This window comes from Phyllobates terribilis, unplaced genomic scaffold, assembly GCF_046119375.1.
Source record: "Phyllobates terribilis strain yellow unplaced genomic scaffold, ASM4611937v1 Scaffold_119__1_contigs__length_5224398, whole genome shotgun sequence".
NCBI classification, from domain to species: domain Eukaryota; kingdom Metazoa; phylum Chordata; class Amphibia; order Anura; family Dendrobatidae; genus Phyllobates; species Phyllobates terribilis.
The window spans coordinates 5196598-5224399 of NW_027362879.1; the positions used below are offsets into that span (position 1 = coordinate 5196598).

At 45.3% G+C, this 27802-nt stretch overlaps 2 protein-coding genes across 3 annotated transcripts; both read left to right on the forward strand.

Annotated features, from left to right (window-relative positions):
* Window positions 1-1012: 1012 nt before the first annotated feature.
* Window positions 1013-8850, forward strand: LOC141201577 (uncharacterized). Its single transcript, XM_073663568.1, has 5 exons — window positions 1013-1123; window positions 2633-2812; window positions 2896-3019; window positions 3099-3196; window positions 3395-8850. Exons 1-5 carry the CDS (start codon window positions 1013-1015, stop codon window positions 3494-3496), a joined length of 615 nt encoding a protein of 204 aa, XP_073519669.1. The 3' UTR covers window positions 3497-8850.
* Window positions 3286-22349, forward strand: LOC141201606 (uncharacterized). 2 transcript variants are annotated; one of them, XM_073663608.1, is made up of 7 exons: window positions 3286-3485; window positions 16030-16163; window positions 16293-16472; window positions 16557-16680; window positions 16764-16861; window positions 17060-17150; window positions 20453-22349. In XM_073663608.1, exons 2-7 carry the CDS (start codon window positions 16107-16109, stop codon window positions 21802-21804), a joined length of 1902 nt encoding a protein of 633 aa, XP_073519709.1. In that variant the 5' UTR covers window positions 3286-3485; window positions 16030-16106; the 3' UTR covers window positions 21805-22349. The 2 variants fall into 2 exon arrangements, with proteins under 2 accessions (XP_073519709.1, XP_073519707.1); XM_073663606.1 differs by lacking the exons at window positions 3286-3485; window positions 16030-16163 and having other exon boundaries at window positions 16215-16472.
* The last annotated feature ends 5453 nt before the right edge of the window (window positions 22350-27802 follow it).

Below are 27802 nucleotides of genomic sequence, written 5' to 3' on the forward strand. Positions count from 1 at the left end.
TAATATTTATTGATGGGTACATTATATTTTTTTTTGTTAGTGGATTATTTTTTTAAAAATATTTTTACAAATTTTTTTTTACTTTTTTACTTTGTCCCACTATAGGACTTTCACTTTTTTTATTCTGATTGCCTGCATGGCACAGGAATGCAGCACCATCCCTGTGCCATGCAGGCTGTCAGCGCTGGACAGGGAGAAGATAGTTTGGAGATGCACTGCGCATGTCCAAACAATCTTACTGCTGTCTTGTGACCCGGATGTTGTCATGACAACATCGGGTTATCATGGCAACACCCGGGAAGCCGCGGCAGACGGCGCTGGAGGCCGGAAGAGGAGGTGAGTATACCGATCACCTCCCCTTGCCACCGCAATGCTGCGATCGACTTCGATCGCAGCATTGCGGGGGTTAATGTGCTGGGAGCTGTGCGGGACCGCTCCCTGCACATAGTACCGGGTGTCAACTGTGACAATCAGCTGACACCCTGCGGCGATCGCTCCCGCACAGCCTGTGTGCGCGCGCGATGATGTACTAATAAGGGTCAGGCTCTTAAAGCCCAGAGCACAGACGCGTATTAGTACGTCATGGGCTTTAAAGGGGTTAAGCAAAAGCTTTGTCTGATGGTGTCAATCTTCTGCTTGAAGGATGAGGCAAAGTCTTCGGCTGAGATGAGAGGAGAGGGAGGAGGCACTAGGGGATGGAGGAGAGAATTGAAAGTGTTGAATAGCTGCTTAGGGTTGTGAGACGGAGAGAGGATATGAGAGCTGAGAAGTAGGTTTGTTTTTCTGCAGGAAGTGGGGACTTGAAAGAATTGAGGGACTATTTGAACGCGATGAATTGCTCGTTGGAGTGGGACCTTTTCCATCTCCGCTCAGCAACCCTGGAGGCCCTTCGTAGTTCTTTAGTCAGGTTGGTGTGCCAGGGTTGCCTGTTGAGCTGTGGTATGTGTGAGGGGGTAAGGAGAAAACTTACTCCTCTACCATGCTTGCCATTGGAGAGGGGTGTGTGAGAAAGATGGAAACCACCGTACGAAAGTACAGCTGGAGAGACCGTGTCAGAGGGGTTGAGCCACGTTTCAGTGATGCCGAGGAAAGAAAGTTTGTTGGTAATGAAAAGATCATGGATGTAGGAACGTTTGTTGCAAATGGAGGGAGCGTTGATGTTTATAATTATCTGTACTATACAAATATTTCCTGTGTGATCTCTGGGTAATACGCACATCCTTTTTTCATGTGCATGTCACAATCCCTGTCGCCATTTCCAATTACATGTATTATATAGATTTTAAACATGCCTTAATAAAGGCTTTATCTCTTATATGATACTCTGTCACTTGGGATTTTTTCGATCGTCTTTTTTTTCAGTCCATGGTTCTGATGTTTTCTAGCGATTTTGTCCCCTTACTCTGTAGTCTGCAAGTGCACCTAATCAGAGGATTTTTACTGTACAATAATTATTATGAAGCACCTATACTGGTTGAGTAGTTTAATTATTTCTCCCTTTCTCAGCAGTTGCCCAATTAGCGGCTTAGGGAGGCCTTTCTGATTTTTTTTGCTCGTTGCCTCATGCAACTGCACCTCTGACAGAGAGGGTCTTGAAGAGTGGAATGCTGGTGTAAAAGTTATCAATGTAGAGGTGATAACCCTTATCCAGCAGTGGGTGCAGCAATTCCCACACAATTTTCCAACTTGTTAATTTGAGTGTAATTTAGTTAATTTGGGCGTTCTTTCCTTCGTAGACCCTAAATCTGTGGGCGTTCCCTGAAGTACTCTCGCACAGCTTGTACTGTTTAATTCCGTACCTTGCCCTCTTACTGGGCAGGTGTTGTTAGAATTTTAACATCCCTTTGAAATAAACCAGAGATTCATCTATAGAGATGTCCCTTTGGGGGTTGTACGCCTCTGCAAATTTTCTGCTGAAGTGTTCAACTACTGGCCGAATTTTGTATAGACGATCAAAGTTAGGATCATCTCAGGGAGGACACAGTGCATTATCACTATAAGGCCACGGCCGCACTATCAGTATTTGGTCAGTATTCGGTCAGTATTTTTTCTCAGGAGTGGGTGATAAATGCAGAATTGGTGACTTGTTTCTATTATACTTTGTCTCTGATTGTCCCTCACCTGGTTTTGGCTCCCACTCCTGAGAAAAAAATGCTGACCAAATACTGATAGTGGGGCTAGGGCCTAATGCAAACATTTTTTTCATAGCCAAACAGAATACCGGTGTGTTGTAGAGAATATCAGTACTCCAGTATTACCGAATCTCTGATTTTCTAACTATGTTTCCCTTATTATCTGCAGTAATTGTATTATTACACAAGATTTTTATGATATTACATCGGCTCATCATCTTCTCTCTACAGTGTCGGATCCTCTCAGTGGAGATATTCTATATAAGAGAATTATCCTTATTTATCTATCAAAGGTGGATATGGGCAGAGACAAGATGGCGGAGAGGATATTACACCTCACCCTAGAGATCCTCTTCTGGCTTACTGGAGAGGTGAGAGATTCTGATGACGTCACATTACATCATTCTTATCTATGGGAATAACAGATGGACAGAACTGGAGAGGTGAGGACTCTGGAAATGTCTGCAGTGAGATTTATTAATGTGTCTCTCCATAACCAGGATTACACAGTAGTGAAGAAGACCTCTAGTGAGCGCTGTCAGGACCCTGTGTCTGAGGGATGGGGAAGACCTCTGAGCCCAATCACAGGGCCTCCACCTCATCCCCTGATACATGAGGACATCAATGACCAGAAGATCCTAGAACTCACCTACAAGATGATTGCGCTGCTGACTGGAGAGGTGACACTGCTGGGAATGCTGGGACATTATACAGTAACGTTATGAAGGGATTGGAGAGATGACGGTATCATTGTATGTGTCAGGTTCCTATAAGGTGTCAGGATGTCGCTGTCTATTTCTCCATGGAGGAGTGGGAATATTTAGAAGAACACAAAGATCTGTACAAGGACTTCATGATGACGGTTCCCCAGTCCCTCACATCACCAGGTAATAGGACTAAATACACACGGCCTATAATTATCTGTATGTAAAGAATGAATTCAGATAATGTATGTGTTTCCTCCAGATCTATCCAGTAAGAGGACAACACCAGAGAGATGTCCCCGTCCTCTTCTTCCACAGGACTGTAAACAAGAAGGTCCCAATGTTCCTCAGGATCATCAGGTAGATGGAGAGAAGGTGTCATGAGACCTCCCCTATGATGTGTAGATGGCTGTGAAGGTCTTGTGTTCAGTCTTGTTTTATCCACCAGTATTATATGTTTTATACTTGTGTAATGAGAACAGTGTAGATGGCAGGATTATAGCTGATCATAGATGTGACTTTTCCATCTGTCTGTGACTTTTACAATATTTGTTTCAGAGTAAAGATCTGATCCATACTAATACTACAGAGACATATGTTAGGGGTGATGAGTGGTGTAAAGAGGAGATTCCTACATATGACTACCCAGGTGAGTACTGACCACTAAATGCAGAGAAGTCACAGATTCTTCTCAGTCACCGGCTGTGGCTGCTTTATTGACGGTGTAGTCCGGCCATATCACAATCGTGTGGTCACCATTTTGCCTCTAGACTACAGTACAACAGGTATACACTATCCCCATATAATTATTTTTCCTACTATATCATCAGTAGTCTTTTTGCCATTGCTGGATTAGCCAGTGGTATACTAACGTGATTGTATGCTGAAGGGGAGTGTGGTAATAAGATTTAATTATTATTTATTATTATAGCGCCATTTATTCCATGGCGCTTTACATGTGAAAGGGGTATACATAGCAAAAACAATTACAATAATTTTGAAGAATACAAGTCAGCGACTGGTACAGGAGGAAAGAGGACCCTGCCCGCGAGGGCTCACAACCTACAAGGGATGGGTGAGGATACAGTAGGTGAGGGTAGAGCTGGTCATGCAGCGGTATGGTGGAGCGGTGGTTACTGCAGGTTGTACGCTTGTCGGAATAGGTAGGTCTTCAGGTTCCTTTTGAAGGTTTCCACAGTAGGCGAGAGTCTGATATGTTCGGGTAGAGAGTTCCAGAGTAGCGGGCATGCACGGGAGAAATCTTGTATGCGATTGAGGTAAGAGGAAATAAGAGGGAAGTAGAGAAGGAGATCTTGTGAGGATCGAAGGTTGTGTGCAGGTAAGTACCGGGAGACTAGGTCACAGATGTATGGAGGAGACAAGTTGTGGATGGCTTTTTATGCCATGGTTAGGGTTTTCAACTGTAGTCTCTGGGTAATGGGGGGCCATTGAAGGGATTGACAGAGAGGAGAGGCCAGGGAATAGCAGGGGGGGGGAGGTGGATTAGTCGGGCAGCAGAGTTTAGGATAGATTGGAGGGTGCGAGAGTGTTAGAGGGTAGGCCACAGAGCAGGAGGTTGCAGTAGTTGAGGCAGGAGATGATGAGTGAGTGCACTAGTGTTTTTGCAGATTCGTGGTTGAGGAATGTGCGGATCCGGGAGATATTGTTGGAGTCGGCCGGAAGTGGAAAGGGCTTGGATATGTGGTTTAAAGGAGAGATTAGAGTCCAGGGTTACCCTGAGGCAGCGATTTTGCGGGACTGGGGAGAGTTAGCAGCCATTGACTATGATGGATAGGTCAGACGGTGGGGTTGAGTGAGATGGAGTAAAGATGATGAATTCAGTTTTATCCATGTTAAGTCTTAGAAATCTTTCAGAGAAGAAGGATGAAATAGCGTACAGACATTGTGGGATTCTGGTTAGTAATTAGGTGATATCAGGTCCAGAGACGTAGAACTGTGTGTCATCAGCATTGAGATGATACTGAAAGCCATGGGACTCTATGAGCTGTCCCAGGCCGAAGGTGTAGATGGAGACGAGCAGGGGCCCTAGAACTGAACCTTGGGGGACACCGATAGATAGGGGCCGAGATGAGGAGGTGATGTGTGAGTGTGAGACACTGAATGTCCGGTCTGTTAGGTATGAAGAGATCCAAGATAGGGGCAAGTCTGTGGTGCCAAGACATGAGAGAGTCTGTAGTAAAAGGGAATGGTCCACTGTGTCAAAGGCTGATGACAGGTCCAGGAGGAGGAGGACAGAGTAGTGTCTCTTGGATTGGGCAGTTTGTAGGTGACTTTGGTGACTTCAGTGAGGGCAGTTTCAGTGGAGTGATGCGGTCTTAAGCCAGATTGTAAGCGGTCAAAGAGGAAGCGGGAGGAGAGGTGGGAGGACAGTTCAGAATGGACGTGTTGTTCCAGTCATTTTGAGGAATAGGGGAGAAGTGATATGGGGCAATAGCTAGTCAGAGAGGATAGGTCAAGGGAGGGCTTTTTGAGGATGGGTGTGATCGAGATATGTTTCAAACATGAGGGGAAGACATCAGTTTTGACAGGTTGAAAAGGTGGGTTAGGGTTGGGATGAAGACTGTGGTGAGGTTAGGGATGAGGTAGGATGGATTGAGTCAAATTCGCAGGTGGTGAGGTGTGATTTGGAGAGTAAAGGGGAAACTTGATCGTCCGTAATGGTGGAGAAGCTGGTTTTTGAGGAGGAGGGTTGAGTAGATATAAGGAGTGCCTGTGGGGACTTTAGGCAAAAGTTTGTCTGATGGTGTCAATCTTCTGCTTGAAGAATGAGGCAAAGTGTTCGGCTGATACGACAGGAGAGGGAGGAGGCTCTGGGGGATGGAGGAGAGAATTGAAAGCGTTGAATAGCTGTTTAGGGTTGTGAGACAGGGAGGATATAAGAGCTGATAAGTAGGTTTGTTTTGCTGCAGGAAGTGGGGACTTGAAAGAATTGAGGGACCATTTGAATGATGAAATGCTCGTTGGAGTGGAACCTTTTCCATTTCCGCTCAGCAGCCCTGGAGGCCCTTCATAGTTCTTTAGTGTGCAAATTGAAGTGGTCAGTGGGGCACTAGAAACTGGATAAGGCGCTGGAAAAGGATAAAACAAACCTCTTTATTGAAGTATTAATGCCCACAATGCGTTTCTGCAGCGGTCTGCTGCCTTCATCGGGTGGAGTTATGGGAAAATGGCAGAAACAGGCACTTTTATACATAAAACAAAGGAACTCAATGGGAGGTGCCAAGGGAGAATTTGGTACTTAACCCCTTAATCACCATTAAAAAAGACAATTGCAATTAAATAACAAAGGGACTTAAAAAAGCATTACAGGTCAATAACTACACATTATAAACTTACTATGAAGATGCAAGAGGCAGACATTAACGGCAATGCTTTAAAAATACATACATATAAAAATGCATATATAAATGAAGCATATTACATAAAAATTGGTGAGGCATATTCTGAGTATACCCCTCAACCAGTTTTTATCCCCCCAAAAATATATAAATATTAATAATTCATCTGCACACATTATCAATCGCTAAATTCAAACCTTTTCTACCCCACCCCCTTTTTTGTCTTCATAGTTCTTTAGTCAGGTTGGTGTGCCAGGGTTGCCTTTTGAGTGTGCATGCTGTGGTATGTGTGAGGGGGGCGACCGACGAGAGCTGCAGCTGTTGTAGTGTTATATAAGTGGCAGCAGCATCTGCATTGTGTAATGAACTTATGTCTGTAAGAGGGAGGAGGGATTTAGTGAGTGTAGGTCAAGGTGTTTGAGATTTTTGCGAGAGTATGCTAGTTTGTGAAGTAAGGATTGTCACCTGGAGAGGAGAGGGAAGAGAATGTAAGTAGGTTGTGATCAGACAGGGGGGGAGTTGAGTTAGAGAAGTTAGATAGGAAACAGAGGTGGGTGAAGATGAGGTGCAGTGTGTGGCCATCTTTGAGTGGGGGCAGAAGACCATTGAGCAAGGCCGAAGGAGGAACTGAGGGATAGAATCTTAGAGGCAGATGAGTGGGAAGTGTCAGTGGAGATGTTGAAGTCACCCATGATGATAGTGGGGATGTCAGCGGAAAGGAAAAGAAGGAGCCAGGTGGTGAAGTGGCTGAAGAAAGTGGTGGCTGGTCCTGGGGGGTGGTAAATGACAGCCAGTTAGAGGTGGAGGGGGAGTAGATGCGCACAGAGTGCACCTCAAAAGGGGGGAGAGCATCGGAGGGTGGCAGTGGGATTTGAGTGAAAGAGCGGTTATCTGACCGGAGTAAACCTACTCCTCCACCATGCTTGGTGTTGGAGCGGGGTGTGTGAGAAAGATGTAATCCACCGTATGAAAGTGCAGCTGGAGAGGCTGTGTCAGAGGGGTTGAGCCACGTTTCAGTGATGCCAAGGAAGGAAAATTTGTTAGTAATGAAAAGATCATGGATGTAGGAACGTTTGTTGCAGACGAAGCAAGCGTTCCATAGAGCTCCTGTTAGTGGGACTGGAGAAGCGGGGGCTGGACGGATGAATATAAGATTTCAAAGGTTGTGAGAGTTTTTGACAGTGGATAGGAGGCGGAAGTGACTGTGGGTATGTGCTGAGGAGGGCCAGGATTTGGAGAGATATCGCTGGCAGTCAGAAGGAGCAGGGAAAGTGTTAGCAGGTGGGAGCAGGAGAGAGCCTTAGGTGGATGTCTTGTGTTTGGAGACTCAGGAGTAAATATTGAGAAATAGTTCCGAGGAAGAGGTGAGGTGAATGGGGATGATGGAGGGAGAGATGAAGAGTTCATTACTTGGTGTAGAGATTAGGGGGGTTAGTAGAAAGTGGAGGACTATAGGAGAGAGAGTGAAAACAAACAGAAACATTGTTTTCTTTGCCTGGGTATCTAGTTTCTTTCGGTTCACTTCAGGTTCAATTCAGGTCTAATTCTTCAATATACTGTTCAGCTAACAAACATACCGAGTTAGGCAACATAGGAGAGGCAAGATATGTCACACACATGGAAAGTTGGGTGCTGTATCTGCAAGAAGAATAGACAAATGGACATGCTGATTAGAGTGTGATGATCATAGATGACAAGATGCAAACTATATACATAGTATTAAATTCAGGTCTAATTCTTCAATATGCCACACTTGTATGATTTCACACTTGGTGAATTCACCATTGGCAGACTAACATTTTGATGTTTATAATTATCTGTACTTCACAAATATTTCCTGTGTGATCTCTGGGTAATACGCACATCCTTTTTTCATGTGCATGTCACAATCCCTGTCGCCATTTCCAATTACCTGTATTATATTGATTTTAAACATGCCTTAATAAAGGCTTTATCTCTTATATGATACTCTGTCACTTGGGATTTTTTCGATCGTCTTTTTTTCAGTCCATGGTTCTGATGTTTTTTAGCGATTTTTGTCCCCTTACTCTGTAGTCTGCAAGTGCACCTAATCAGAGTTTTTTTCACTGTACAATAATTATTATGAAGCACCTATACTGGTTGAGTAGTTTAATTATTTCTCCCTTTCTCAGCAGTTGCCCAATTAGCAACTTAGGGAGGCCTCCCTCATTTTTTTCGCAAAGTGCAGCATGAAACTGTACCTCTGACTGAGAGGGTCTTGAAGATTGGAATGCTGGTGTAAAAGTAGAGGTGATAACCCTTATCCAGCAGTGGGTGCAGCAGTTCCTACACAATTTTCCCACTTGTTAATTTGGGTGTAATTTGGTTAATCTGGGTGTCCTTCCCTTCTTAGACCCTAAATCTGTGGGTGTACCCTGAGGTACTCTCGCACAGCTTTTACAGTTTAATTCCGTACATGCCCCTCTGTAACGGGTCTGGGAGGCGGAACCTCTGAGCTACTATACAAGGGGGCGGTCCTTGTAAGGGAGCGGGTGGCGACCAGGCAGGCAGTCACAGCAGGTGACCGGGACAGTCTCTAGAAGAACGGGCAGGAGGTCACGGCAAGTGACCGGGGCAGTCTCTGGATGAACGGGCAGATGGTCACGGCAAGTGACCGGGGCAGTCTCTGGGTGAACGGGCAGATGGTCACGGCAAGTGACCGGGGCAGTCTCTGGGTAAAGGGTTGGTACGACCTGTGGCGGCTGATGGTAGACGTGAGCTCCCAGGTGAGCAGGCGAGAGTCTCTGGATAAACGGGTGGTCACAGCATGTGACGGCGGAGCCTCCAGGAAGACCAACAGACAGGCGGCAGATGAGCGCTCCCAGGTGAGCGGGCAGAAGTCTCTGGACAGGCGGGTGGTCACAGCACGTGACGGCAGAGCCTCCAGGTAGGCTAGCAGACAGGCAGCAGATGAGCGCTCCCAGGTGAGCAGGCAGGAGTCACTGGACAGGCAGGTGGTCACAGCACGTGACGGCAGAGCCTCCAGGTAGGCTAGCAGGCAGGTAGCAGATGTGCGCTCCCAGGTGAGCGGGCAAGCTGGTCCATAGACAGACTGACAAGAGTTGGAAGGCAGACCGTCGGACCTCAGGCAAGCAGGCAGGTAGCTGATGTGCGCTCCCAGGTGAGCGGGCAAGCTGGTCCTTAGACAGACTGACAGGAGTAGTAAGGCAGACCGTCGGACCTCAGGCTAGCAGGCAGGTAGCAGAATATCAGGCAGGAATAAGACAGCAAGCTGGCAGGAATCTGGCAGGTATCTGGCAGGTAACTGGCAACGGGACCTGAGGGCTGAAGCAGAGTAGTGAACAGTGCAACAACATTGCTCGGGCACCTCCATTTTGGAGGAGGTGCCTTATATATGGTGAAGTCCTCCGGCCATTGGCCGGGGACTCCTTAGGACGGCGCGCGCGACCCCTTTAAGAGGGAAGGAGAGCGCGCGCGCCCTAAGCACAGTGGCCGGGAAGGAGCGCGCGCTGCCAGCAGAGCGGGAGGAGGACGCCGGGCACGGAGCAGAGAGGTGAGGGGAACAGCGTCCCTGCCTAGCAGAGGGCAGGGACGCCGGCGCTACAGTACCCTCCCCTTTAGGCCCCCCCTTTTTTAGGCCAGACAGAAATTTAGCAAGGATGAGCGGGGCATGGATGTTCTCTCGGGGCTCCCACGTTCTCTCCTCAGGACCAAACCCCTTCCAATCTACTAGAAAAAAGGTCTTTCCTCTTACCCTTTTGGTGGCAAGAATGTTCTCTACCTCAAACTCGTCCTCAGCAGAAACCGGAGCAGGAGGCGTACCTGTAGACTTGGAAAAAGAGTTAAGTACCACAGGTTTGAGGAGAGATACATGGAAGGAGTTAGGGATCCGTTGGCCGGGAGTTTCAATTTATAGGCCACCGGGTTGATCTGACTGATGACCTCCAGAGGACCGATGAACCGAGGCCCTAACTTGTAAGAAGGTATCTTGAGTCGGACATATTTAGATGAGAGCCAGACTTTATCTCCAGGACGAAATTGTGGAGGATCCAGGCGTTTTTTGTCAGCGTGTCTTTTCATCCGTTCGGACGACTGAAGGAGTGCGGATCGGGTACTCTCCCAAATGGAGGAAAATTTGCTAACGAGAGATTCCACAGCCGGGTTGTCCACAGAGGTGGAGACAGGAAAAGGAATCCGAGGATGCTGACCGAAGACTACAAAAAACGGGGATTTGGAGGAGGATTCGCTCTCGTGATTGTTATAAGAGAACTCGGCCCATGGTAGGAGATCCACCCAGTCTGAATGATGGGCATTAACGAAGTGCCGGAGGTAACTGGTCAGGTTCTGATTGATCCGCTCCACTTGACCATTGGACTGTGGGTGGTAAGCGGAAGAGAAGTCCAGGGTGACGTCTAGCAGTTTACAAGTGGCTCTCCAGAAGCGTGAGGTGAACTGTACCCCACGATCCGACACGATGTGGAGGGGCAGGCCATGAAGACGAAAGATGTGACGAATAAAGTCTTTCGCTAGCTCGGGTGCAGACGGGAGGCCTGGCAGGGGAACGAAATGAGCCATCTTGGAGAAGCGGTCAGCGACCACCCAAATGACCGTACAACCGGCAGAGACTGGGAGGTCAGTTATAAAGTCCATTGCTATATGCTGCCAGGGGGCAGCAGGTACAGAAAGCGGAAGGAGGCGACCGGCTGGTAGATGTCTCGGAACCTTGTTGCGGGCGCAGGACACACAGGCAGAAACAAAGTCTATTACGTCCTTGTGCAGGGTAGGCCACCAGTAGTGCCGGGTAATAAGCTGGAGGGTCTTTTTCTGACCGGCGTGGCCAGCCAGTTTAGACGAGTGACCCCAGTGAAGGATCTTCTCCCGATCAGGTACTGATACGAACGTCTTTCCGGGAGGGAGACGATTTAGACTCACGGGAGCCACCTGCATTACTCTGGCGGGATCGATGATGTGTTTCGGATCTTCCTCGAGATCAGACACCAGAAAGGATCGAGACAAGGCGTCCGCCTTGACGTTTTTGTCAGCCGGGCGAAAATGAAGAACAAAATCAAAGCGAGCAAAAAACAAGGACCACCGGGCTTGGCGCGGGTTAAGTCTCTGGGCATGCTGGAGGTAAGCCAAGTTCTTGTGGTCAGTGTAAATTATTACCGGGTGAAGAGCCCCCTCGAGCAGGTAACGCCACTCCTCCAATGCCAGTTTGATGGCCAATAACTCTCGGTCTCCTATGGAATAATTGCGCTCTGAGGAGGAGAAGAGTTTAGAGAAGAAGCCGCAAGTTACCATCCTCCCGGAAGATGATTTTTGAGTAAGTACCGCTCTGGCTCCAGAGGAGGAGGCGTCAACTTCCAGGAAGAACTGCTTGTTGCCGTCCGGGCGATGCAGCACCGGGGCGGAAGAGAAGGCCTGTTTTAAGGAAAGAAAGGCCTCCTCTGCTTCGGGCGGCCACTCTTTGGGATTAGTACCCTTACGGGTGAGCGCGGAAATTGGGGCAGTCCGGGAAGAGAAGTGCGGTATGAAGAGGCGGTAGTAGTTGGCGAAGCCCAGGAACCGCTGAATGGCCTTCAACCCCTCCGGTCGAGGCCATTTCTCGATGGCAGACAGTTTCTCTGGATCCATTCGTAGGCCGGTCTGAGAAATAATGTAGCCCAAAAACGGAAGCGAGGTCTGCTCAAAGAGGCACTTCTCGTATTTAGCGAAGAGGTGATTCTGCCTGAGCCTGAGCAGGACCTGACGAACGTCCCTCCGGTGAGTCTGGAGATCCGGAGAGAAGACCAAGATGTCGTCCAGGTACACCACTACGCAGGAGTAGAGAAGGTCCCGGAAGATGTCATTGACCAACTCTTGAAAGACGGCAGGAGCGTTACAGAGACCAAAGGGCATTACCAGATATTCATAGTGGCCGTCCCGGGTGTTGAATGCCGTCTTCCATTCATCCCCCTGACGGATACGAACCAGGTTGTACGCCCCACGGAGGTCCAGTTTGGTGAAGATTCTAGCCCCCCTCAGACGATCAAATAACTCCGGAATGAGCGGAAGGGGGTACTTATTCTTCACCGTGATCTGGTTAAGGCCTCTATAGTCTATACAGGGACGGAGAGAGCCGTCCTTCTTTTTGACGAAAAAGAAGCCTGCTCCCGCCGGGGAGGTAGATTTCCGGATGAATCCCCTGGCCAGATTCTCCTCAATATATTCGGACATCGACCGGGTCTCAGCAGCGGATAATGGATAAATACGCCCACGGGGAGGAGTAGTACCAGGTAACAGGTCGATAGGGCAGTCGTATGGTCTATGAGGGGGTAGTGTCTCTGCCTCCTTTTTATTAAAGACATCAGCATAAGACCAATAAGGAATCGGAAGTCCAGGTAGATTAGCTGGGGTAGGAGAAGGACGGACGGGATGGACGGGAACCAGACAGGTCTTATGGCAGTCCTGTCCCCAGCGAAGGACTTCTCCGGTCTGCCAGTCAAGCACGGGTGCATGTCTCTGGAGCCAAGGTAGGCCTAGCAAGAGGGCGTGAGAGAGTCCAGGCAGAACATGAAAGGAGATACTCTCAGAATGCAGCATTCCCACCTGCAGAGTAATGGATTCGGTGATGAGTTGGATGGGGCGTGGTAAGAGACCCCCATCCACGGCAGCAACAGACAAGGGTACAGCCAGAGGTTTGGTGGGGATGCGGTATTTCTCTACCAGGGACTGTGAAATAAGATTCCCGGCTGCTCCAGAGTCAAGTTGGGCTAGTTCGAAATAACGGTTCTTCCCGCAGACAATTGAGACTGACAGCAGCAGAGATGGAGAGGATTTATTCTTGTCTAGGTCGACCTCTCTGAGCGAACCTAGACACAGGCGTTTCCCGACCTCTCCGGGCAGGCACGGATCCGGTGCTCCTTACTGCCACAGTAGAAGCAGCTCCCCTCGGCACGGCGTAAGTCCTGACGGGTTTTGACCATCTTGGTCTGGTCGACCTGCATAGGCTCAGGAGAGTGTACCTGGGGAGAGACGGATTTCTGAAAAGTAGGAGCTAGACGTGGAAACCTCCTCTCACGGGTGACCTCTTTGGCACGCTCCTGGAACCGTAGGTCAATCCGGGTGGCAAGAGTTATTAGGTCATCGAGAGTGGTAGGAATGTCCCGACCGGCAAGTTCATCTTTAATACGGCCGGACAGACCCTCCCAGAAGACGGATACCAGAGCGTCGTTATCCCAGGCCAGCTCCGAGGCAAGGGTACGGAACCGTATGGCATATTGGCCCACGGTGAGACTTCCCTGACGGAGGCGTAGCAGTGATGATGCGGATGAGGTCTTCCGTCCGGGTTCGTCGAAGACTTTCCGGAAAGCCATGAGAAAGGCAGGCAAGTCGGACACCAGGGGGTCTCCTCTCTCCCATAGAGGATTTAGCCAGGCCAGGGCCTCCCCGGTGAGATGGGACATGATGAAGGCAATTTTGGCCCGGTCGGAGTTAAACTGGTGGGACAGGAGTTCAAAGTGCAGGGTGCACTGATTTATGAAGCCCCGAGCCTGGGCGGAGTCGCCTCCGAAGCGAGGAGGTGCAGAAAGCCGGGGTCCGGGGTAGGATACCATGGTATTAGTGGACAGCGGAGCTGCCGGATTGCGAGTCATGGCACTGGCGGAGGTTGCTGGCGGAGCAGTCAGAGTGTCCAGGCGAGAATTGACATTCCGCAGGTGACCCAGGATGGACTCCTGTTGGGACCTCTGACGGGACAGTTCATGACACAGGTCCGAGAGCGAGGGAGCTTGGGTGCCACCGGGTTCCATGGCCCGAGCAAACTGTAACGGGTCTGGGAGGCGGAACCTCTGAGCTACTATACAAGGGGGCGGTCCTTGTAAGGGAGCGGGTGGCGACCAGGCAGGCAGTCACAGCAGGTGACCGGGACAGTCTCTAGAAGAACGGGCAGGAGGTCACGGCAAGTGACCGGGGCAGTCTCTGGATGAACGGGCAGATGGTCACGGCAAGTGACCGGGGCAGTCTCTGGGTGAACGGGCAGATGGTCACGGCAAGTGACCGGGGCAGTCTCTGGGTGAACGGGCAGATGGTCACGGCAAGTGACCGGGGCAGTCTCTGGGTAAAGGGTTGGTACGACCTGTGGCGGCTGATGGCAGACGTGAGCTCCCAGGTGAGCAGGCGAGAGTCTCTGGATAAACGGGTGGTCACAGCATGTGACGGCAGAGCCTCCAGGAAGACCAACAGACAGGCGGCAGATGAGCGCTCCCAGGTGAGCGGGCAGAAGTCTCTGGACAGGCGGGTGGTCACAGCACGTGACGGCAGAGCCTCCAGGTAGGCTAGCAGACAGGCAGCAGATGAGCGCTCCCAGGTGAGCGGGCAGGAGTCACTGGACAGGCAGGTGGTCACCGCACGTGACGGCAGAGCCTCCAGGTAGGCTAGCAGGCAGGTAGCAGATGTGCGCTCCCAGGTGAGCGGGCAAGCTGGTCCATAGACAGACTGACAAGAGTTGGAAGGCAGACCGTCGGACCTCAGGCAAGCAGGCTGGTAGTTGATGTGCGCTCCCAGGTGAGCGGGCAAGCTGGTCCTTAGACAGACTGACAGGAGTAGTAAGGCAGACCGTCGGACCTCAGGCTAGCAGGCAGGTAGCAGAATATCAGGCAGGAATAAGACAGCAAGCTGGCAGGAATCTGGCAGGTATCTGGCAGGTAACTGGCAACGGGACCTGAGGGCTGAAGCAGAGTAGTGAACAGTGCAACAACATTGCTCGGGCACCTCCATTTTGGAGGAGGTGCCTTATATATGGTGAAGTCCTCCGGCCATTGGCCGGGGACTCCTTAGGACGGCGCGCGCGGCCCCTTTAAGAGGGAGGGAGAGCGTGCGCGCCCTAAGCACAGTGGCCGGGAAGGAGCGCGCGCTGCCAGCAGAGCGGGAGGAGGACGCCGGGCACAGAGCAGAGAGGTGAGGGGAACAGCGTCCCTGCCTAGCAGAGGGCAGGGACGCCGGCGCTACACCCTCTTTCTGGGCAGATATTGTCGAAATTTTACCCTCCCTTTGAAATGAACCAGAGATTCATTTATAGAGATGTTCCTTTGGGGGTTGTACGCCTCTGCAAATGTTCTGCTGAAGTGGTCAACTACTGGCCGAATTTTGTGTAGACGATCAAAGTTAGGATTGTCTCAGGGAGGACACAATGCATTATCACTATAAGGCCACAGCTCAGTATTTTGTCAGTATTTTTTCTCAGGAGTGGGAGCCAAAACCAGGAGTGGGTGATAAATGCAGAATTAGTGACCTTTTCTCTGATTGTTCCTCACTTGGTTTTGGGTGAGAAAAAAATGGGTAAAAATTGATGGGCATAAAAATTTGTCTGGGCCACCATAAGATTTACTATTTTGTCTCTGAAAAAGAATTTTAAAAAGTCAATTTCAGTGAGGCGTGTGACATCAAATTGGATTCCTGAGCGTCCGATGAAATCCAGAAATAACAGACTGACCATTTTTGGGGGTGTAGGCCATATGGGATCAATTGCAGTAGGGGTTGCCTAGGTCTTAAGGTGCCTTGTTGGGGTTCATTCCTCACTAGATGAGGAGGAATAGAGGAATGTGGAATCCATTACTGATTCCAGTGTCGATAAATGAGATGAGAATTAGTGTCATGGAGGATGAGTCTATGAGAAACGTATTCAGCTGCAGACTCCGAGGAAGAAACTGCTTGTTGTCTGTGGTCTAAAATATATAGGTTTTATTACAAGATGTAAAGCAGAAAACTAAATACTGTAAAATAATAAATCTCATGTTTCCCTTATTATCTCCAGTAATTGTACTATTACACAGGATTTTTATGATATATCGGCTCATCATCTTCTCTCTACAGTATTGGATCCTCTCAGTGGATATCTTCTATATAAGAGAATTTTGCTGATTTACCCATCAAAGATGGACAGAGACTAGATGGTAGAGAAAATATTACACCTCACCCTAGAGATCCTCTTCCGGGTTACTGGAGAGGTGAGAGATTCTGATGACGTCACATTACATCATTCTTATCTATGGGAATAACAGATGGACAGAACTGGAGAGGTGAGGACTCTGGAAATGTCTATAGTGATATTTATTAATGTGTCGCTCCATAACCAGGATTACACAGTAGTGAAGAAGACCTCTAGTGAGCGCTGTCAGGACCCTTTGTCTGAGGGATGGGAAAAACCCCTGAGCCCAATCACGGGGCCTCCACCTCACCCCCTGATACATGATGACATCAATGACCAGAAGATCCTAGAACTCACCTACAAGATGATTGAGCTGCTGACTGGAGAGGTGACACTGCTGGGAATGCTGGGACATTATACAGTAACACTATGAAAGGAATGGGGGGGATGACTGTATCATTGTATGTGTCAGGTTCCTATAAGGTGTCAGGATGCCGCTGTCTATTTCTCCATGGAGGAGTGGGAGTATTTAGAAGGACACAAAGATCTGTACAAGGACATCATGATGGAGGTTCCCCAGCCCTTCACATCACCAGGTAATAGACAGGACTGAATACACACGGCCTTTAATTATCTGTATGTAAAGAATGAATTCAGTCCCTGTATGTGTTTCCTCCAGATCTATCCAGTAAGAGGACAACACCAGACAGATGTCTCCATCCTCTTCTTCCAAAGGACTGTAAACAAGAAGACCCCAATGTTCCTCAGGATCATCAGGTAGATGGAGAGAAGGTGTCATGAGATCTCCCCTATGATGTGTAGACGGCTGTGAAGGTCTTGTGCTCAGTCTTGTTTTATCAACCAGTATTATATGTTTTATACTTGTGTATTGAGAACGGTGGAGATGGCAGGATTAGAGCTGATCATAGATGTGATTTCTCCATCTCTCTGTGACTTTTGAAATATTTGTTTCAGAGTAAAGATCTGATCCATATTAATACTACAGAGACATATGTGAGGGGTGATGAGTGGTGTAAAGAGGAGAGTCCTACATATGACTACCCAGGTGAGTAGTGACCACTAAATGCGGAGAATTCACAGATTCTTCTCAGTCACCGGCTGTGGCTTCTTTATCAACGGTGTTGTCCGTCTGTATCATAATTGTGTGATCACCATTTTGCCTCTGGACCACAAGATTCTCCTCCACCCAAAACTGTTCAAATGACTTTGGGCATTGAAAGCCCTTTTCAATAGATCTTACAAGGTGGAAGTACCACCTACCCTCTGGGCTTAGAATAAAATACTATGATGGGACTGTAAGAGAAAGCGGAGGGTAATGATGCTGTTGGCTTCCTAGATCCCTGATATCTTATTGGATGAATCTACCTTCTCTCCCTTCTGTGCTGCTGAATGTGCTCATATGGTTCATACAAGACCAGGTCCAGTCTTTCTGACCAAACTTCACTTTTATGATCTACAACATTAAATGTGCAGTGAGGGCCCAGTGTGAATTTCTGTACAATAACAGCAGTTTCCCTTTATCCTGACTTTTCAATTTCTTTTAAAACTGACTAACTTCAAACAGGATTGCGATAAACTACATAAAAAACATTACACCTGTGCCATGATATATCTCTAAGCTAAATTTAAAACACCTCAGCTCTGCACTAATATAAAAAGTTAAAGACAAAAGCACAATACACAAATGCCCAAAAGTAAATGGATAAATCGCAAAGTGCATAAAAGTAATGATAAATAATAAAGGGTATTTAGTTAACCCTTATATGCACTAATGCTTATTAGACTACAACGAAAAAACCTGGGAGTCTGAACTGAAACGTAAATTGGTGTGCATGCAAAATGTAAATACATGTTCACATAAGGCCATTAGACAGAAAAAAACAAAGACAAAAGCACAATACACAGATACCCACAAGTAAATTGCAAAGTGCATAAAAGTAATGATAACTAAATACCCTTTATTATTTAACTTAAATTTTGATCAAAATAATGTAAAAGCCATTTTAAAGAGTAAAAAGACTCCCAGGTTTTTTCTTTGTAGTCTAATGTTTATTAATGCATATAAGGGTGTGGCCGCCCTTTTTCTGAGCTGGAAGGTTCATTCTGCCTCTCGGGTCCATGCTTCTACTAAGGGTTCAGTCTCTCAGCCCTTATCCATATATGTGTCACTTGACAAATGGTAATGTTTTAATATTAGAGTTAGGACTGTCCCATAAGGGTTGCCATGACGTGGCGGGATGGCTTTTACATTATTTTGATAAAAATTTATGTTAACTAAATACCCTTTATTATTTATCATTACTTTTATGCACTTTGCAATTTATCGATTTACTTTTGGGTATTTGTGTATTGTGCTTTTGTCTTTGTTTTTTTCTGTCTAATGGCCTTATGTGAATTTGCATTTACATTTTGCATGCACACCAATTTACGTTTCAGTTCAGACTCCCAGGTTTTTACTAATATAAAAAGTTCTCTTTGAATGTCTAATATTTCTTCTTGAAACTCATCTGACAGAAAATATTGTCCCTTATGATCATTTAGAATGCCAAGAGCCCCCAAGCCCCATACTCCAATTACAACAGAGAGGTTTCACCACTAGTTACTCACTACTTACTGATGGAGACTGTTGAGTTTGATCATTTCAGTAGATGTGTTATTGTCTATAGTCACAGTTTTTGACTAAAGTAGTTAGTGCCCAAAATACTATTTAACCACTTTCTGTAGACAGCCTTATGAGGCCCTATTCTTCAAATCTGACGTGTGTCACTTTGTGGTGATATCCTTTGTGAAGAATTCCAAAGTTAATAAGAAACAAATGGACCTTACAAATTATTTTCCAACTTCTCTTGAATCCAACAATACCCTGTATACAGTTGTACACTACTGTCTGGGCACATGGCAAGTTAAGAAGGGAAGGAGCGACATTTAGCTATTTGAATGCAGATCTTGCTGGAATAATTTGCAGACACAATGAATTGGGGCCACCACGAACAATCTTGGCGCTATCTACCCTGTTTTCCAGATCTCAAGTATTGCCTTAACCCTGATCCTTTAACCCCTCTACATGGATCTGGACTTACACAGAGACCCCTAGGCTTGGGCCACGGTGTTACCTGCTGTTCTGTGGTGTGAGATTAGAAGAAGAATAGTCAGGTAGCCGGGTCAGAACCAGGAGGTTAAAGAAAATACAAAATCAGAAGACACGAGTAGTCGGTAAACGTGTTGAGGTCACAACAGGAACCAAATACATAATCCGGGAGCTGAGCACAGAGGACTGAACCAGAGGAGAACAAGGCTGTATCTGGCAGCTTCCGGCAATATGCTTCCAGCTTTAGTAGGGTGCGGTGCTTTCTGATTGACTGAAACAGTTAGTAGATTACTCCAGCTGGACAGCACACACCCATACTGCCAGACTGGATGGTACTACAGGTCCCAGCAACCCTAATCTTAGTGGCTGGACAGAGCCTGCGCCGCCCAGAGCTTCTGGTTCTGATGTCTCTTCCATCACCAGCACCGCCTGTAAAATGAATAAGGTGGTGACTGGTGACAGAAATACCTGCGTCCCAGAGGAGATGGGACACACCATTTGCAGAAACCCTAATATGACAAAATGTCATAAAAGCAATAGAAATCCACATAAAGTGACTCCATTTTGGAAATTTTAACCCTCTGTGAATTAATCTATAGGAGTAGTGACTATTGATTCCACAGGCACTTTCCGGAAATTAGCATGCAGTGGATGGTGGAGAGTGAAAATTGCAAATATACCATTTTTTTACCCAACACATAGTGCCCAGATTGTGCTCCAGGAGACACACACACCGTAAATTAAGTGGGTTCTTCTCACTATAGTAATGCCAAAAACATGGATGCTAAATGTGGTTTGGGCACACTGCAAGGCTCAGAAGTGAGGGGGAGATCTGACTTTAGGAGGGCGGATATTGCTGGATTGGTTTATGGAAGCCATGTTGCTTTTCAAGAATCTTTGAGCCACTAATAATATGGTAACCTCTGTTTTTCCATTGACAGATGATGGACCTGAGTGGGGGCTTTTTTTGTGAGATGAGTAGAAGTTTTTATTGGTATTATTTTTGCCTACATAACATTGTTTGTTGGCCTTTTATTCCATATTTGGGGGGGAAGAATGAACAAACAGTTGGACACCACGCTCTACTGGTTCATCCTATGAGGTTTTCTATTAGACTGTGAACTGTCATTTTCTTGGTGAAGAATTCAGTATTTTTACATAACTTGCCATTTTTACTGATAGTTTAAGTAGAAATGTTCAAAAATATACATTTCAAGGATATTTTATTCAAAAATAATGATTGGTTTTCTTCTTGGCAGATAACAGTACCAGGAGATCAGAGGGACAGCTGACATCTTCAATTTTTAAATCACATGATCTTGAGATCCCACAGGATACAATTGAAGTGAATGCCATTACTCCAGATATACCATCATCCCTTCACAACAAAGATCTGTCATCTGATCCTATGAAACAGGTCCTGTCTTCTGATTCATTACCGACTACTAAGAAAAATCAAAGTCACAAAATAAGCATTAAAAAACGAACTGCTCCTAAAGCAAAGAAGCCATTTTCACATTCAGAATATGGAAATAGTTTTTCCCTCGAAAAGTCTTTTCTTAAACATCAAAGCATTTACACAACAGAGAATAGATTTTTTTGTTCCAAGTGTGGAAAATGTTTTATCCAGAAATCAGTTTTTGTTAGTCACCAGAGAACTCACACAGGGGAGAAGCCATTTTCATGTTCAGAATGTGTGAAATGTTTTACAGAGAAATCATCTCTTGTTAAACATCTTCGGACGCACACAGGGGAGAAACCATTTTCATGTTCAGAATGTGGAAAATGTTTTACACAGAAATCAAGTTTTGTTATGCACCAAAGAACTCACACAGGGGAGAAGCCATTTTCATGTTTAGAATGTGGGAAATGTTTTAGCCAGAAATCCGATTTTGTTATACACCAGAGAACCCACACAGGGGAGAAGCCTTTTTCCTGCTCAGAATATGGAAAATGTTTTAACCAGAAATCACAATTTGTTAGGCATCAGAGAACCCACACAGGGGAAAAGCCTTTTTCCTGTTCAGAATGTGGAAAATGTTTTAAGAGGAAATCAACTCTTTTTACACATCAAAGAACTCACACAGGGGTGAAGCCATTTTCTTGTTCAGAATGTGGGAAATGTTTTGTGAAGAAATCATCTTTACTTTGTCACTGGAGAACTCACACAGGGGAGAAACCATTTTCATGTTCAGAATGTGGAAAATGTTTTACACAGAAATCAAGTCTTATCAAACATCAGAGAACTCACACAGGGGAGGAACCATTTTCATGTTCAGAATGTGGGAAATATTTTACAGAGAAATCAAGTCTTATCAAACATCAGAGAACTCACACAGGGGAAAAGCCCTTTTTCTGTTCAGAATGTGGAAAATGTTTTATGAGGAAATCAACTCTTTTTACACATCAAAGAACTCACACAGGGGTGAAGCCATTTTCATGTTCAGAATGTGGGAAATGTGTTGTGAAGAAATCATCTTTACTTTGTCACCGGAGAATTCACACAGGGGAGAAACCATTTTCATGTTCAGAATGTGAAAAATGTTTTACAGAGAAATCAAGCCTTATCAAACATCAGAGAACTCACACAGGGTATAAGCCATTTTCATGATCAGAATGTCGGAAATGTTTTACAAAGAAATGAAATTTTGTTAAGCACCAAAGAACTCACACAGGGGAGAAGCCTTTTAGATGTTCAGAATGCGGGAAATGTTTTGTCAAGAAATCATCTCTTCTTAGTCACCAGAGCAATCACTCAGAGGAGAAGCTTTTTTATATTCTTAATGTGGCAAATGTTTTACTTGTAAAGACACACTTTTAGCAAGAAAAAATCTTGCTAATAAGTGAGTGCGTCTTACAGACTGGTGGCAGCTTCCTGTGACAGAGGAGAACGCTGAGACAGTGTCCTTCCTGATCACTGAGAGAACTGCGCTCTCCTCCAGCCCCACACTTATCTAACTGAGCAAAGCAGGAGAGGAAGTTACCGGTATCTGCACAGAGGCTGCACGAGTGAGCAGCTGAAGAACCTTCCACCCGACGAGCTCAAGGACTTTTCTGATCATGTATAACTGTTCTACATATTTTCAAAAGTTGTCAAGTTCAGTTATGAAATGAGCCATTTCTTAATGATTTTAATGACTTGTTTCTATGATATCGAAGCGTTTTCCTTTTACTGCTACATATAATTAATGATAAAAGTTTCAATACTTTGAAACATTAATTTTGCAAATATAAAGATTCAGAATTTTTTGTTATGCCAATTTTCTGATATTTATTTAGAGGAAACGTAGCAACAATTCAAATAACTAAAACCTGTTTAAACCCTATTGGGAAATATAGACAGTTACAGAAATTGCACTACAAAATTTGGTCCTCATTCAGTGACAACTTTTTCACTTGTCTCTTGTAGTCCTGCATCGGATCATTTCTTACAATTGTCCAACAGTAACTTGCAAGCATTGATGGATTCCAATTTCCTTGATATCTTTTCTCCATAAACACAATACCTTGGTGAAATCTCTCACTGTGCTTGTCCCTCATTGCTCCGCAGTTTGGTGGTTCAAAGTCTAGATGCGAATTTAAGAAATTAATCTTTAAGGACATGTTACAGCCAAGATCTTTATATGTTTATAGGTGATTTTCCACCAACTCTTCAGTTACCTGCTCTTCAGTTTCCCAAAAATTATTTACCACTAGTGATGAGCGAGCATACTCGTTACTCAAGATTTACGTGCATGCTCAGGTGTTTTCCGAGTATCTTCGGCGTGCTTGAATGTTATGTTTGAGTCACTCCGTGTGCATGATTTTCGACTGTTTGAAAGCTTTAATACATGTGAGGAATGCCTGTTTGTTAGGAAGTACTTAGCTGCGGGGGAGAAAAAAGACCAGGAAATCCACAGAAAGATGGCGGAGAAGCGGGCTCTAAGCGCCAAGATGACACTGCAGTCATCATGCTGAAGATATATTGAACATGGAAGATGAAGAGGAGGGAAGTGGTGGTCAGGCTGGAGCGATTTGCCTGCACAGAAACACAGGTCTTAGCAGGTGACGGTGGCCTTCATATAGCAGCTACCCCGCAGCTGTGCATGGGCTCCGGAGCAGAGGAGTCGGGTGAGGAGGAGATGGAAAAGGCAGCTGCATTGATGATGTGAAAAGACCACAAAACTACATGTGGCACAGTTCTCACTGCCCCACAGTCTAATTTGCACCAAGGTGACATACAGATGCCTAAGGAACCTCCTTTAACCCCTTTCTGACATGCCCAGTAATAGTACGTCATACTGACCTAGGCTTATTGGACTAGATACGTACTATTACGCGATCTTCGATCGTGCCCACACACAAGCGGTGCAGGCGATGGCCGCCGGGTGTCAGCTGATTCTCACAGCTGACACTTGGTGCTATGTGCCAGGAGCTGTGCCGTGAAGTCGATCGCAGCATTCCGGAAACAAGGGGAGATAAGCGTGACCTACTTACCTCCTCTACGGCGTCCCGAGCTGTCTGTGCCGAGTCTTGGTAATTGTCATGGTGACCCAATGTCGTCATGACGACATCCGGGTCACCAGGCATCATGAAGTTGCCTGGTGACATGTGCGCGATCAAAGTAACTTCTGCCTGTGCAGCGCTGACACGCAGCATAGCATAGAGATGCTGCTACATCTCCATGGTATACAAGCGATCAGCTTGCAAAAAATGAAAGTCCCATAGTGGGACAAAGTGTAAAAGTAAAAAAAAGTATCAAAGTGAAAAAAATATTTTAAAAAATTGTAAAAATATTTAAAAAAATGAAAAAAAATAATCAAAAAATATACTATACCCATAAAAAATATTATAATGAAAAAAAACAATAAAAGTACCCATATTTGGTATCAACGCATCCTGAACAACCTTAACAATAAAATTGTCCCACTAGCTAACCCCTTTAGTGAATACGCTAAAAAAAAAAATAAATAAAAAATGAAGCAAAAACTATGCTTTATCATCATACCACCAAGCAAAAAATAAAATAAACGTGATCAAAAAGACAAATGTAAATAAAAATGGTACCGCTGAAAACGTCATCTTGTCAAGCAAAAAAACAAGCTGCCATACAGCTCCATCAGCTGAAAAATAAAAAAGTTATAGCTCTAAGAATAAAGCGGTATTTCTATAAAATAATTTTTGTGTAAAAGTGCTAAAACATAAAAAAAAATATTAATGTGGTACCGCTGTAAACTTACTGACCCAAAGAATAAAGCCACCTTATCAATTTTTACCACAAGCGGAACAGCAAAAAAAAAAAAAACAACAATTCCTAAACTATTAGTTTTTGTTTATTCTGCCTCCCAAAAATCAGAATAGAAAGCAATTAAAAAAGTCACATGCCCGAAAATGGTACCACTAAAAACGTCAACTTGTCCCGCAAAAAACAAGTCCTTACATGACTCTGTCGGCCAAAATATGGAAAAATGATTGGAAAAACTAGTCTTTGCAAAAAAAAGCATCTTTTAGTGTATGACAGTTGCCAAACATAAAAACCTGATATGAATCTGGCATCGCTGTAATCGCACCGACCTGAAGAATAAAGTTGTCTAATCACTTGTACCACACGAGGAACGGTGTAAAAAATAAACTCTAGGGTTAGGGTTGTGTTACGGTTAGGGTTGTGTTGGGGTTGAAATTTTTTCAAAAGTAAAGAAAAAAAAATGACGGTGTGACGACTAGCGTTGAGCGCAAGTGCGCGCTACTTGAGTTTGCATCGGGTGCTCAAGTGACATGCTCAAGTCTCCGCCCCATATGCTTTGCAGCCAAAAATACCTTGCGGGGATTGCCTGCCATGCACGAGCGATCCCCGCATATTTTTTTTTGGGTGTCTAACAACCGTCAAACATGCGGGGTGGGGACTCGAGCATGTCACTCGAGCACCCGTGATGCATGGTGCATTCCTGAGCACCCGATGCAAACTCAAGTAGTGAGCACTTGTGCTCAAGATTGATGACAACTCATTGAGTATAATGACCTAATGTTATCAAATTCTGTGTCGTACTTTCTGGGTTCAAAATGTTCACTATACCCCTTGATAAAATCCTCTAGGGGTCTAGTTTCCAAAATGGGGTCACTTGTGGAGGATTTCCACAATTTAGGCGCATCAGCTGTTCTCCAAATGCGACATAGCATCCGCTCTCGATTCCAGCTAATTTTGCTTTCAAAAAAGTCACTCAGTGCTCCTTCTCTTCTGAACCCTACCGTGTGCGCAAGCAGTGTATTTTCCCCACATATGGGGTATCGGCGTACTCGGGAGAAATTGCACAACAGTTTTTGGGGTCCATTTTCTCTACTTACACTTATGAAAATAAAACATTTTGGGCTAAAAGATAATTTTTTTGGAATAGTTTTATTTTTTTTAATTTCACGGCTCCATGTTATAAACTTCTGTGAAGCACCTGGGGGTTCAGGGTGCTCACCACACATTTAGATAAGTTCCCTGAGGGGTCTAGTTTCCAAAATGATGTCACTTGTTTGGGGTTTCCACTGTTTAGGCACATCAGGGGCTCTCCAAACACAACGTGGCATTCGCTAATTATTCAAGCAAATTTTACATTCAAAAAGTCAAATGGCGCTCCTTCCCTTCTGGACACTACCGTGCGCCCAAAAAGTGTTTTTCTCCCAGATATGGAGAATCGGCGTGCACAGGAGAAATTGCACAACACATTTTGGGGTCCATTTTTTCTTGTTACCCCTGCAAAAATAAAAACATTGTGGTCTAAAGTAACAATTTTGTGAAAAAAGTTAAATGTTAATTTTTTTCTTCCGCATTCCAAAAATTCAAGTGAAGCACCTGAAGGGTTAATAAACTTCTTGAATGTGCTTTTCAGCACCTTGAGGGGTGTAATTTTTAGAATGGTGCCACTTTTGGGTATTTTCTGTCATAAAGACCCCTCAAAGTCACTTCAAATAAGATGCAGTCCCTAAAAAAATGGTTTTGTAAATTTTGTTGGAAAAATGAGAAATCGCTGGTCAACTTTTAACTGTTATAACTTCCTAACAAAAAAAATTTGGTTCCAAAATTGTGCTGATGTAAAGTAGACATGTGGGAAATGTTATTTATTAACTATTTTGTGTGACATATCTCTCTGATTTAAGGGCATGAAAATTAAAATTTTGAAAATTGCTAAATTTCACATTTTTTTCAATAATAATTGCAAAGCATATTGAATAAATTTGTACCACTATCATGAAGTACAATATGTTACAAAAATATAATCTCAGAATCAGTGGGATCAGTTGAAGCGTTCCAGAGTAATTACCTCATAAAGTGACAGTGGTCAGAATTGTAAAAATTGGCCTGGTCATTAATGTGCAAACCACCCTCGGGGGTAAAGGGGTTAAAGGAAGTTTTCATTGCAGAGGTACATTGTAAATCCTCTCTATCTGCTTTGTTTGTACAATTTGGTGGTCTTAAAGATTAAATAACAGGTATACGCCACAAACTGCAGAAAACAGAGCAGGGGCAGTGGAAGGCAGAGGAATGAGAGCAGGCTTGCAGCACAGCAAGTATCAGCACAGATGACCTTGAAAATAGATCAAGAGCAATAATATACAACTTATTGGTGTGCCTGAAAAAATAGAAGGCTCCTCTCCTACTGAATTATTTGAATACTTGCTGAAATTAATAATCGGACCTAAAATCTTAGGATCTAGAACAAGCTAATAGGGTGCCGACCCGTCCTCTTCCTCCTGGGCTTCCACCAAGACCTGTGCTCGCTAAAATTTTACACTATCGGGACAGAGATATTATCCTGCGACAGGAAAGGGATCACCCAGATCTAACAATGGATCCAAAATCTCAATCTTTCCAGATTATTCTATAAAAGTGCAGAGTAAAGAGCCAAATTCTTTGATAACAAAAAACATCTGAGAGATCTGCACGTTCCATATTCAGTGACATTCCCTGCCAAGTTAAGGACGGTAGCCGGATACTGTGCCCTTCGCTGGCTGGATATGAATGAGAGGCAAATACGCTGGGATCAAATTCGGGATGTTACAGGTTGAAGATCCTGTGGTACAAACACTAATTCTTCAAATCTTCAAAAACACAGTGATCCGTGAGTATATGGGATGAAGTGTGTCCCTGCTTGTTGGATAGTTCTTTATGATTTTTTTATTTTTTTTCAGGTTCTATTATGATTATATTGCAGTCCTTGTGCCTAACTGGAGTTGAATTCAAGTTGGAGTTAAGTCCAAGGAGACTTAAAGAGGACCTATCACTATTTTTTTTTTATTTAACTTAAAAGCAGAGGTAATAATATTAATGAGTTGACAAAATTATGAACAAGGCAGATACCAATTGGGTGAAAAAATCCTCTTCTTGGCAGAAGCCTCTCAGTCAGATGAGCCGACTTCAGCTGAAGTCCCCACCAAGGGAATCCCCACTTTCCCCTGCTCAGCTGATGTCACTCTCCCATGATGCACAGCATAGAGGAAAGTGAGTAGCAGTCTGCCTATCAGTACCCAGGCTCTGTGACTGATCTGGTTGTGCTCATGACGCACCCCTGGGCCTGTGTCGCACAGCGTTGCGCATGCAGGAGCTTACCCGGAGCCGGATCTGTTGAGGGTTGTAGTCTCGTGGC